Source organism: Dermochelys coriacea, chromosome 11 (genome assembly GCF_009764565.3).
Source record: "Dermochelys coriacea isolate rDerCor1 chromosome 11, rDerCor1.pri.v4, whole genome shotgun sequence".
In the NCBI taxonomy this organism is placed as follows: domain Eukaryota; kingdom Metazoa; phylum Chordata; order Testudines; family Dermochelyidae; genus Dermochelys; species Dermochelys coriacea.
Genome location: NC_050078.2, coordinates 12,595,554 through 12,608,558, shown reverse-complemented (window position 1 = coordinate 12,608,558; position 13,005 = coordinate 12,595,554). Strand labels below are relative to the sequence as shown.

The following is a 13,005-nucleotide window of genomic DNA, read 5'->3' as shown; positions in this document are numbered from 1 at the left end:
CTGCATAGTGTATAATACCCAATAAATGAAACACAAGAGAAACTGACCATCTTATTTCCACTGACTGAGATGAATGAAATGCAAACAGTAAATAAACAGCATTAATGGTGAAAAGTAAATTGGAGCTTTGCAATTTTTACCAGTTTAATTGCTTATGTTATTAAAACACAGGGAAAGATTTTCTTTAATATATGATACTTAACCCTATGGTGTGCATTTATAAAAACTTGCTAATTTCAATGCATTGGTAAAAGAACCTCTTGGGCAGAAATAAAATTGAGAAATTGGCTTGAATTTGCTAGAGGCATTATCATATTCATTTATGATTTCCATATCATTTTACAAGAAACATGTTCTGGGTGGGCCAACTTCTTCATTGCCTTCATTCATTGTGCAGTTATTTACACCTGTACAAAAGGTGTGCAAGCCACTAGCAGATCAGCATGGCAGCGTTTCACACTATATTTTAGGTACTTATTTGGCCACCATTATCATAGAATCTGTGTGCCTCACAATCTGTAATATATCTGTTTTAACAATACCCCTGTGAGGTAGGAAGTGCTATTATCCCCATTTTACAGATGAGGAACTGAGATGCAGACTAACTAACTAACCAATTTTTAAACGTGTTTATGACGCTTAACTCCCATTGTCCAACGTTACACAAAGACTATTGCAGCAAGGTCTCCCTAACCACTGCAGCAAAAAGACTGTGGCAGCAAGGTCTCCCTAACCATTGGATCATTCCTCCTCTTCTGAGTCAGATTCTCATTTACAGCTCTTTTCCTGGCCCAACTTATTTCCACCTCAGCATCAGATCAACCGCATTGGTCATTGTGTCAGCACGTGAGGGATGAGCCAAGGCTCCATCCACTCCTGGCCCCTCCTTCCCATTCCTTGCCACCTATGTGGAAGGGGGGCCCAGCTGCAGCAGCTGCTCAAATCCTCAGTAGGGTCTGACCATGCAGTTAGCTTCCAAAGAGGAGTAAGAGGGGTCATTACACTCACTAACTCCCTTGCACAGGCTTACAGAGAGGCTCCTAATTGAACCTAACGTGACCAGTGCTAGACCCCCATAACTTGTGGCTTCAGGCTACTGTGCCTGCCAGTCAAGTTATTGACTCTGTCTGTGACCCTTTGTACCCAATCTGAACAATGTGGCTAATCAGACTAGATCATTACTGTACCTTCAGTAAAAGCTGGTATTTGGTGATCCTCTGGACGGGCTTGATTAAATAGGAGGAGATAGAGTTGGCCAGGCCGTGCCTTTGTTGAATTTCCTACAGGAGGTGAAAACAAGATGCTGTTAAATACAGGCATAAAAAACCTTTTATCCAATACCAGATGGAACCACCCATAACTAATTTTAGCCCTGGAGTTCTTACTTTAACTATTTTTTAGTTCACACAAAGAATAATGTGGTTTCATAAAGGACAACAATAGACCACAGGGTTATTTAGTGTTCTCTTCTGGTCTGTAAACAGGGAGAGCTCTGTGCAATCACTCTAGCTAGGACTCTGTTGAGTAAATAACACAGGTTTTGCCTTAGGATGTATTTATTGTCATGTAAACTGTTTTTCCTTAGTCGTGAGGGTTTAAATCAGACCCTTAACATTAAATCCTGCATTAATGTCATGTCTGGGGTGGACCTTTATCATAATTCTTCACATTCTGGAGCATTTAGTTAACCTCCAGGATGCCCTGTGCCAGATTCTATGCTTCAGCATAACAGAGGAAAGGGAGGGGCCATCACAGATCCAGTTACAGCTCCCTTATTCTCTTCTTGGCCCCTAGCCATGGGTCAGGTGAGAGCCAGCCAGGACGCTGCACTAACTTGCTCCAGTTGGTAATAGCCCCAAGGAGCATTCTGCAAGCTGAGGATCTAGCTAAAGCACAATATAGTCTGACCCCTCCTCTTCTCCACCCGTGATATTTGCCCATCCCGCAACATTGTGTACCAGCTGGCACATGATTCTTTTCCTGGAACCAGTTCAGCACAGATTTTTTGTACTGTCTGCGCAACTAAGTTTTTCATCCCTCCTGTGTCCCAGCTCTTGGTGCAGTAGGACACTCCAGAATGCATTGCCTTATGTGCTGCTGGTGAATGTTCACAAGGCACACGAGGCCCTGCTGATGCGCTATGGGATAGCTGCTCAGAAACAATGAAATCTTCATACTTGCCCAGCCCTTCTACACTGAATAAGGCCAGAGTGAACCAGAGGGGTCCTAAAAGTCTCAGTTCCTACCAAGGGAGGATTTCCCCAGAATAGACATGGAGGCAGACAACTGCAAGACAGCCTCCAGAGGACTCCTTCACGCAGCCTGGCATAGGAGACACACGAGGCATGGGGGTGAGGGCAGGAAGGACATATGGGGAGTGGGATCACAGAACATGGCACTGTAGAGATTCTGGGCAGTGCTGCCACCCAGGGCTAACTCAGACAGGTATGCTTGGGGTTGTGGAGAAGCCCAGGCCAGGGCTTAAAGTTTCCTCCCCTCTTCCTCTGGGCTGCAAGTTCTGTGCTGCATCTCTAATAGGCGAAGAACAAAATCTCACCCAGTGTCTGATGCACTGATACAAAAACACATAGAAAGCAGGTGAGATGTGGATGTGCAAACATAGTTATGAGGGAAGCAAAATTGCTGGGTGGACACAAGCTGAATGGTGGTGTGGTGCTGAAGTCTCTGACTGCCATCCACACAAGGACAAGAGTGTGGAGCTGCATCCTGAGCAGTTACTGCTATGTGATACTGCCTACAGGACATAAAAGATTTCAGATACATCTGTAAAGTGGGATCTTTTGTAAAGCACGTGGATGCTGGAAAGCACTATATGAATTTGCGGTACTATATCTCTTGAAGAATTAACTAAGGAGACACAGGGATTCTGCCTGTTTCCTGAGGAAGAAAAACTTGCCTCTAGTTCACTGGAGAAATTGTTCAAGGACACTCCGTCCATGCAGAAATATGAATCCCTATAACACCACCAAGGTCAGTGAACCTTACCATGTTGTGCTGTGTGCATGCTGGTCACGTAAGTCAAAGGTGCCTGGGGGCAGCTTTATACTAACACATGAGCTTTTACTAAGATCGAAAGAAAAATATTTCAAGTGAGGGGAAGAATATGGGAAACTGTTTGAACCAGATCCTCCCTGTTTTGTACTTTCTTTGTGTCCTCTTGGGCACCCAGTCTGTCTATGCTCTGGCCAGATCTTCCTTGACATGCTCCAACACTCCCAGAAGGGGAACTTGCTCATGATAGTTTAAATAAGAAAGCAATACTCAGCTCTGTTTTTGTTTAAATTGCATCAGATTCAGAGAAACAGTCCACAAGGCAGATGGAAGAGAGAAACAGGGATCAAATGTTTCTTATCTATGTCCCAGATCCTCAGCTGGTGTGAACTTGCATAACTCCACTGACTTCAAAGCCATGCTGATTTACACTAGCTGGGGATCTGGCCTGTATGACTAGCCACAATTATATCTGGTGATTGTGGAGAATATATTTAATTAAAGAAGTGTCATAAGAAATTAACAAGTCTATTAGACATCAGTGATCTCTGAAGCTACTGGATGAAGAAAATATACACAATTTTAATGCTGTGGCATACATAGTTAGGAATTACAGAAGAACAGATATAAGAGGTGGACGAGTTTGGTGAATCAAGTAACTTGTGTCCGTTAGAATTCACTACTATTTTCAAAAGAATAAGGGTGCTGGTTCCAATGTCCCAATCAATTGGTACAAAAATGTACCAATTTGGGTAACTACATTCTGACTCCCTAAATTCTTCCTGTAGTTTCAGAGTTGATATGGCAGTCTTCCCTTGCTGCCTGTCCTACGCTGATGATTAGCAATGCCATGTGCTTTTAGGGAAAGATCTCTGAAATGGAAAGATTCCAATTGACTTGAATGGGTGTTCAATGAGGTCCTTTACTAGATTGCTACTTTAGTCCCATTGGTGGCTGCATTTCTCTGGTGGATGGAGTGACTCAAGTGTTTACTAACTTTGTGCAGTGCTTTGAAATCCTCAGAGATACTATACACATGTATATAGCTCTCGAAAGCTTATGCTCAAATAAATTTGTTAGTCTCTAAGGTGCCACAAGTACTCCTTTTTTTTTTTGCAAATACAGACTAACACGGCTGCTACTCTGAAACCTATACACATGGAAGATTATTATTGCAGAGAGTATCTTTTTAGCAAGATGTGCTGGATATTGTCCAAATCTCATTAAGAAGAATTGGAACGATGAATTTAATTTCTTTCATATTATATTGAGGGCCTGATTCTCCACTGCCCTTCACTTTGTGCAGTCATTTACACCACTGCAAAGTAAACACTAACCACATCAGAATGGGCAAGTTTTACAACCACTTTGCACTGGTGTAATTGACTTCACAAGGTATGGGACTATGAAGACCTTTTACCCTTCAGTGTTTCTGGCATGTTCTTTTTCTCCCTTTGCATACCGAGTTGTTTTTCAGCATAGTAGAAGCCATACCTTGGCCACATAAAAACAGAACTTGCCCTTGCAAAACATCAATAAGCTGAAACTTTAACTTGCAGTATTAAGCACTATCAGAAGATCTCCAGTCAACATACGCGACTGTGATGGAAAAGCTTATCGAGCAAATACTTTTTAATCTGTGTGAACACACTGATAAATCTGTAAATCCCCTGAAATGTTCCATATCCCAGGGAAGCCACTTCTAAACTATTAAATAGGCACAAGTGTCACCTGCTGGTAAAACTATTTAACTGTCAAATATACTTTAAGGAAGAGGAGCTGGTTAATTTACAAAGAGGACTACGAGATCCAGAGCAAATTATTTTTAAAAGAGAATATTATGCTCTTCATTTTTCTGGTTCACTTAAGAGCTCTAAATGCTGAGTTTAACTGAAACAATTTAATCAATGGCCTATAACGAGTTCACATGAGTTGATTCATACAGTTACCACCATGGTACCAGCTGCATGAATAGGAACCTTGCTGACTGATTATATTTTTAACTGACAGTATTTTGTGTTTAGGAAAGGAGATAAACTTTTAAGGATAACCCATAGTGATCCCTAAAGGACTGGAGTAACAGAGTGTTAATATGGATAAAAGATGGACCAAACTCCAGAGGTTCAGTGAACGCATTTAGTTCAAATAAAGAATTCACAAGCATGCATGTTTTGACTGAGCCACCTCTATCTTCAAAGCTGGGGCTGGATCCTGCACACACTTATTATCAGGCTTAGCGCTTTACAGTTAGACATAATCCAGTTGAAGTCAATGTGGTCACGTATTGTCATGTTTAGGCAAGTGTCTAGTAAGTTTTTGCAGGATTAGCTTCTTATCTTGGAAATGCTGTGAGAAGAGATCCCCTTATTGGATTTTGGCACTTCAATACAATGAGCTCAGAGTCTCTTGTTTGATTTTGTCACTGAAACCGAAAGGCCAGAGGAAATCTGAACCATCCAGAACCTTAAAATGATTTGATTCTAAAACCAGATGAAGGTTCCCATAAGGATTGCCTAACCCTACTAAGACCAACTTTCCCCAGTGATGAAGACTGCACATCACACAATGCTCATATACATTATCCAGTGGGAGGAAAACCATTATGTGATATTTGCAATGGAAAGAAAGAATCAAATACCAAAGAAGGGAAAAGGACAAATGTTAAAATTTTATAATGTTCTTTTTCAGCAACAGTGTGTGCTCTGATGGAGAACGTCAAGAGCTGCTTACATCAAAGAATGTCCCTCCATGCTCCAGAATGAGCTGGCTGGAATCAGGCTTGTTTTTGCAGTAGGTGACATATATCTGAAATTTATCTGCCTGTGAAAACAAACATCAAGGGAAAAGCAAGATAAGCTATTGCTCTGCTCCCACAATCACTCATTAAGACTCAGCAAGATAAATACATGCAGTAAACCAGTTTCTCTTACTGTAATGAGAGTACTGCAGGTTAAATAGAAAAATTAAAGGCAAACTGTTCTTCCAGCTGAGGAACATGAGGTGCACCAAATATTAAACCTGTATGCTTGTCTTTAACAAATCTACAGGTATCAGAGAGAAGGCTCAAGCAAACGTTTTCAGCTTTATTCTGGGGTACTGAGTAAGTGTTAGACTCTGCACACACCAATCCCTTACAGAAGATGGGCCATTTAACAACAGATTGTTGGTAAAACATGAACAATGTCTGAAAACATTTACTTCTGCCTTGAAGCAATTGTTACAGAGTTAAGGGCTATATTTTGTCACAAGGACACAGCTCACCACTGTGGGGCCACAGAGACATCTCAGAGAAGGAATTATGGTCAGGGGTTCATTACACAAACATCTTCTCTGGATACCTGAGTGCTGAATGGAGCCACAATGCCCTCCCTACTTCCGCTTTGCTCCCAGGGGAGGTAGTAATTTACGGTTGGCTATATCACTTATCACCCAGGCTGGCTCAGCTGTGTTGGCCAGTGAGTGCAGGAAAGCTGGGTGTGGGGTGGGGCTCAGGGGAGGGAGTCAAGGCTCTAATTTCCTCTACTGTAGGGAAGGAGCAAACAGGGAGGCAGTGTAGAGCTGTGTTCCCTTTACTTTTCTGTGCGGATGTGCACTCCAAGTCACAATATAGCTCTAAGTGTCCTCTACTCATCACTAGGAAAGTATCATTTGCACCAATCTTTAGCTTGCTTCTGGTTGGGTTTGAGGAGATAATAAATGGTGAAGCAGGAAGCCTCATTACCCAGGTGACAAAGCAGTGACCCACGTCTTCAGGCAGTTGTTCATATTTCTCTAGTTCTTTCAGGAAAATGCTGAAAATGTGAGAGACAGCTAGAGTTAGTTACTCTGTATAGCTGAATATCTGCACCATGCTAAGATTACTGTTAAAAGTATCTTCATTACAAAGCTAATCAAATGTGTTTTATGGCCTGGCCATTGAAAAAGTGTGTTACTGTCAATGGATGCTTTTTTCTTTGAACACGACTGCTCCATCTGAAACGTTTGCTCCCTGGCTCAACAACAGGTAAAAAGATGACAAACCTTAGCACTGGGATAGTGCTGTAGAGGCAACAAAGCGCTGTGCAGGCATGAACTAATTCATCTGCACAGCAACCTTGTCAGGGAGATAATATTTAGAGTGGGGCGGGAAACAGTTTTCCCATCTGTGAAAATTTCAAAAATGTTTCCGTTGCACATCAGGACAAATGGGGGGAGAGAGAGAGAGAGACAGAGAGAGACTCACCCCAAAATAACCAATAGCCCAGTGGTTAGAGCACTCGGCAAATTCCAGTCCTTGCTCTAATTCAGGCAAAGCTGGGTCTTGCAAGTCAAAGGTGAATGCTCTCACCACTGTGTGATTGTGGAACATTTCTCACTCTTTAAGAAACCTGAGAAATCTTCCCAAAGAAAGTTTTGTCAAAACTATTTCCCATGAAAAGTTTAAATTTCAATGAATTGGCATTTTCAGTCAAAAACACCTTTTGTTGAAAAATTCCCAACCACCTCTAGTGGCATTATCCCTATTTTACATACGGGAAAATGAGGCAGAGAAGCTAAGTGATTTACTCAACTTTACACAGTGTGTGAGTAGCAGAGCATGGACAGAAGCTCAGAAGTTTATGGCTTCTGAGCCTGAACTCAGTCCACTACACCACAATCCCTGTATAGTATTTTAGGCTAAATTAGGCAATGGTAGCAATTGAGAGAATTGAGGGCGAGTCTCAAGTTATCAGCCAGGGCCTTGGGACTAAACTCACTCCCTAGGTCAGCAGTGCAAGGGATGTTCATCCTCTGCTGAAAGATGGAAAATTTCACATCACTCAAATTACTCCTCTGGCTTAAGGGTCACCGAACAGAATGAAAAGGAAGATGTGAAAACAGTTGTATGTGCTGTGCACTACTGTGTTCTACAACAGCAAATCCTATAGGATACAAACATCAATCACTGCAAAACAAACATAACGGGTGGGAGGGACACCACAATGGGAGAAAGGAGAGTTGGGGTGAAAACCAGACAACCTCATTGCTCAAGTAAGTAGCAAACGGAGGTGGAGGGAAATCTACCAATAAGAAGTTTGGGCATTTTAAGTGGTCTAGTAGTTTATATATCCACAAGGTATAGGACATTTTTCATGTAATACAAATAGTTTGAACCGGCCATTCTGGTTCATTTTAATGCTGACTGCACAATCTGTGAGTGATATGGTATCTGTTGGACCATATCTATTTAGGTACTGGTTTAAGATATCACGAGTTTCACTTTATCTGACTGAAGCACAGACAATTCCTTAGGACTGCGAAGTGTTGTTTTAATGTGTTTGCTTCTAAGATTGCCTCACTTTTTGATGTATAATTTGAAGACTCTTTATTTGAATTGGAGTTATGGGATCCGTTTCCATTGGGTGTTGTGTATCTAACTCCTATTGCATGCACATATACATTAAGGGAAGAATAAGTGAATGCAAATCTGATTAATGTAAAAGTATAGTCCCAACCTGATGTAGGGGAAGCTACAGGTTAGCTGTAAGTATAGGTGGCTGTAGGACTGACTATTTCTTTATCTCCCATTGATCCTTCCTTCTGTTTCCAGCCTTTTTCAAGAGATGATATGTTTGACAGGCAAGATTCCAGACTTCTATTTAAATGGTTCACTTTACTGACTTCATCTCAATACAGTAAACTGATAGAATTTACAAATCAAGCAGTCTGTTGTTCCCATCCAGCTTGGCTAGATCAAGTCCTTGAATCAGACAGGGTTTGATTCTGTGCCCATGTCAGCAATGGCAAAGCTTCCATTGACTTCACTGATTTAGGACCAGACTGCTGATGCTCTGTTTGACCCATGTAATATGAGAAGATCTTTATCAGGCTGGATACATTTGGCATGGGTGATTAAATCTGGCAGACCTTCAGTGGGTTTCAGGTGGGTTAAGAGTACAAGAGAGTTTCAGACTTTTAACAATAATTTAATCTAATTATTCAGAGGTGATAACAATGATTGTTTTGCTTCCTGAGACCAGTTGGATAGAGATTCTATTTCTCTAATTTTGATTAACTTCATTTGGTAACAAGGGTCCTATTGATTTACATCAATCTGTTTATAACCTGAAATATGTTTTGTGTGGCTAGGGATCTGGGCTTTTAACTTCTAAATAGGAAAAAATTTATTATGATACATATATGGTATATACACTCTGAAACTAGGCCCCATTTTTCCCATCTCTAAAATTGAGGGAATACTACATAACTTCTTGGTGCCTGTTTTTTCCCAAAATGGGGATACTGATACCTGCTTCACAGTGGTGTGAAGCTTAATTCATTAATGTTTGTAGAGTGCTCTGAAATACTTAGATGGAAAGAGCTTATAAGACTGCAAAGCATTATAATTATATTATTACAGTAAGAGCTGTTTTATCCGGAACTTCACCAGCCAAAAAGCTCTATAAACCTGTGTTTCTGATCTTCATTGAAATGCCGGTTTATAGTCCAGTTGGCGTGGGGCTGGCAGGGGATTGGGGTGCAGGAGGGGATGTGGAGCGTGGGCTCTGAGAGGGAGTTTGGGTTCGGGAGGGGACGCGGAGTGCGGGAGGGGCGTGGGTTGCTGGATCCTGGGGATGCTCACAACGGGCAGCTCCCCACAAGCGGTGACCTGTCCCGGCTGCTCCTAGGTGGAGGCCCAGCAGGCAGCTCTGTGTGCTGTCGCTGACTTGCCCCCTACCCCAAGCGCTGGGAACTGCCGACAATGGGAGCTGTGGGGGCGGCGCCTGCAGGTGGAGGCAGCGTGCAGAGCCAACTGCCGCGCCTCCACCTAGGAGCGGCTGGGACAGGTCGCTGCTTGTGGGAAGCCGCCAGAGGTGGATACCTCCCTGGATCCAGCACCCCGCACCCCTTCCCGTGCCCCAACCAGCTGCCTGAGCCCCCTCCCACACCCAAACTCCTTCCCAGAGCCTGTGCCCCACACCCACTCCTACACCCCAATCCCCTCCCTCTTAGTTAACAGGCATTTTTCACTTACCGGCACCCCCCAATTGCCTCAACATGCTGGATAAAACAGCTTTTATTGTATTACTAGTCTGACTTGCATGTCTTTAATCAGCTATAAGCAAAGTTTGAATAAAGTTTTAATTATTTTTACAAAGAAGTAAACAATCAGTATTCCCCAAGTTTGGATCAATAACGCCATGCCTTTCTACAAATACTACTGTACCAGTTCTCAGTACACATTATATATATATGTACAGAATGATTTGGGGATTTTTGTTTTGTTTTGTTTTTTAATTAATGAACCTTCTTGGACAGATTAGGAAAACCTACTTGTTATGGAAGTCATAAATCTCCTGAATGTTGCCAAAGATGATATGTTCTTTATTAAGAATCCCAGCAGGTATCTCCTCCACTCCACTTGTCATTTCCCAAAGGTAGGTCTGGAAGACACAAGAAATTCTTAGCACCAAGAAGTGCAAAGCAAAAGATCAGAGCTTCCTATTTTCTTGCCTAAGGCACAGATTGACAAGGGAAATGTGCACTTGGAGATTAAACAATCTGAAAAGAAATAAAATGGAAATGCTCCAATGACGTGAAAAATGTCTCAAGAAATTCCAAGTGCTGACACAGAGAAAGATGTCTGAGGGGGAAGTGAAATCATGGCAACAAAACCAGAGCTCACTGTCTCTCTGAATGCTCACTGCTGATGGCCAAATAGAACCACATACTGAAAACAGTTCAAAGGTAAGATGAGTTCACAACTTTAAGAGCGAAGCGTTTATCATTCTATGTATAAAGCCACGTTCTAGATGTAGGAACTTGAATGCTAACCTCCTCTGTAAGGTTTACCTTGTTTACTGTCCTCAGTATCATAGATCTACTCAAAGGAAACCCTTAAATAGAATTTAGCAAACTATTTACAACGAAGTATTTACCAGTGTGATGCAGATCCTTTTTCTGTTCACAAATTATCCAGGCACAGAGTTCAATTTTTAATGAGATGTTATAAACAAATTATTTAAGGAATGTTTTAAACGAACAAATTTCAGTCTCTGGATTAATTCATGAAGTATTTGCTATTCATAATTACCTAGTTTTCCACAGACTCATAGACTTTAAGGTCAGAAGGGACCATCATGATCATCTAGTGTGTCTGACCTCCTGCACATTGTAGACCACAGAACCTAACCTGCCCACTCCTGTAATAGACCCATAACCTCTGGCTGAGCTACTGAAGTCCTCAAATCATGATTTAAAGACTTCAAGTTACAGAGAATCCGCCATTTACACTATTTTAAACCTGCAAGTGACATGAGCCCCAAAGTCACATGGAAGTGTTTCTACTCTCTGAATGGATGAATGAAGCTTTTAGAAATAGAGGAGAGCTCAGACTGTCACTTGGGGTGCAAATGTTTACACATAGACATTCATAAGAATATCTGCAACACTTTCCCTTTTTGGCAATGTAAAAAAATAGCTCATTCTACTTCTTCCCCAACTCCCACCAATAGGTGCTGACTCCATGGGTGCTCTGGGGCTGGAGCACCCATAAAAAAATAGTAGGTGCTCAGCACCCACTGGCAGCTCCTTGGATCAGCTTCTCTCCCTCCCCCTCAGCGCCTCCAGCCTGCTGATCAGTTCCTCCCCCGCCCTCCCAGCACCTCTCATTACCAGTGATCAGCTGTTCAGTGGTGTGCAGGAGGTGCTCAGGGAGATGGGGAGGACTGTGGGCAGGAAGAGCAGGGGAGGGGGCAGAATGAGGCGGGGCAGGGTGGGGGGAAGGGGTGTTGTAGGGCTGGGGCTGGGGTGGAAAAAGGTGGGGTGGAGGCTTGGGTGAAGGGGTGGAGTGGGAGTGAGGCCTGTGGCGGAGCGAGGGTCGAGCCTCCCCCAGGAATTGAGGAAGTTGGTGCCTATGCTCCAACCAGTGGAACCTGATTGTCTGCACTTTGCAGCCCTGCCTCTTTATCTTCCCCTAAGCACCACTGCTGGGGACCAGAGAAGCTGAATTGAAGGTAACCTCCTACCTGCCTTAGCATCCTCTCACACACCCTCTCACTCCTTGCAGGTGCCAGTCAGTGTCTGACACACAGGCTTTACTGTACAGTCTAGAACAGCACAAATATATGCGAGGATGCTGTATCATTACTGAGAATACTATGATCTTACAGGGCAAAGAACTTACCTCTAAACATTCATGCAAGTCTCTGACATACGCTTTTTCAGTCTGAAGCAGTTCAGCCATAATGAATCTGGAAGGAGGGAGATCTTTCAGTCAGTTTGTACATAATACACATTTATGGAATTACTAAAGAGAAAAACTCTCTTCTATATTTGTCATAAATCAGTGCACTTCCACCTAACTGGTATTACCTAGGCTCTATGGGAATACAAATAATAATAATCATACCTTCCAAATTTATGAATAAAATACCACGTATTTTCTAGTCACTTGGGACCACTCTTACATATAGTATAGTTCCTCATTTTAAAAAACAGCCTTCTGGAATAAAATCCAATTACAATGTGTTTCTCCAATCCTTTGGTGTATCTTATCTATGGGGCAGTCCTGAAGTCCTTAATCATGTGACTCCCACCAATTGTATTGGACTTTTGTATAAGTAAGGACTTTGAAATTGGCCCACACCACCTACATTTTTAGAAATATCCACTATTTATGGGCAACCTTGTGTCACCCTTACTCATGTTGAGTAGTACCTTGATTTCAGTAGAACTATTAGTAGAGTAAACTACTCAGTGTCACGTTGGCACAGTGTAGCCCTTTAGTTGGCTCAGTTATTAGGTGCCCAACTTGAGGCACGTAGATGTTGATTTTCAGAGTTTCTGAGCAACCACTGCTCCAACTGAAGTCAGTCAGAGCTTGGGATGTTCTACGCCTCTGAAAAAAGTAGGCCCTAGGTTTCTCAAGTTGTGCACCCAAAATTTTGAAAATTTGGGCCCAAACTTTGTAAAACCACAAATATAACATGCCCTCAAAACCAAACAACTTCTTATACAGTCCCTCCATCACAC

General features: G+C 42.4%; 1 protein-coding gene across 6 annotated transcripts in view; it reads right to left on the bottom strand.

Moving 5' to 3' along the window:
- Window positions 1–13,005, bottom strand: part of KALRN (kalirin RhoGEF kinase) — a 777,539-nt gene that overhangs the window by 216,357 nt on the left and 548,177 nt on the right. For all 6 annotated transcript variants that reach the window (XM_038421355.2, XM_038421356.2, XM_038421358.2 and 3 more), the window contains exons 24-28: window positions 12,158–12,224; window positions 10,306–10,415; window positions 6,734–6,803; window positions 5,743–5,832; window positions 1,188–1,280 (exon numbers count right to left, since the gene is read on the bottom strand). In XM_038421355.2, coding sequence (XP_038277283.1) covers window positions 1,188–1,280; window positions 5,743–5,832; window positions 6,734–6,803; window positions 10,306–10,415; window positions 12,158–12,224 — 430 coding nt within the window. The remainder of the gene's footprint in view (window positions 1–1,187; window positions 1,281–5,742; window positions 5,833–6,733; window positions 6,804–10,305; window positions 10,416–12,157; window positions 12,225–13,005) is intronic.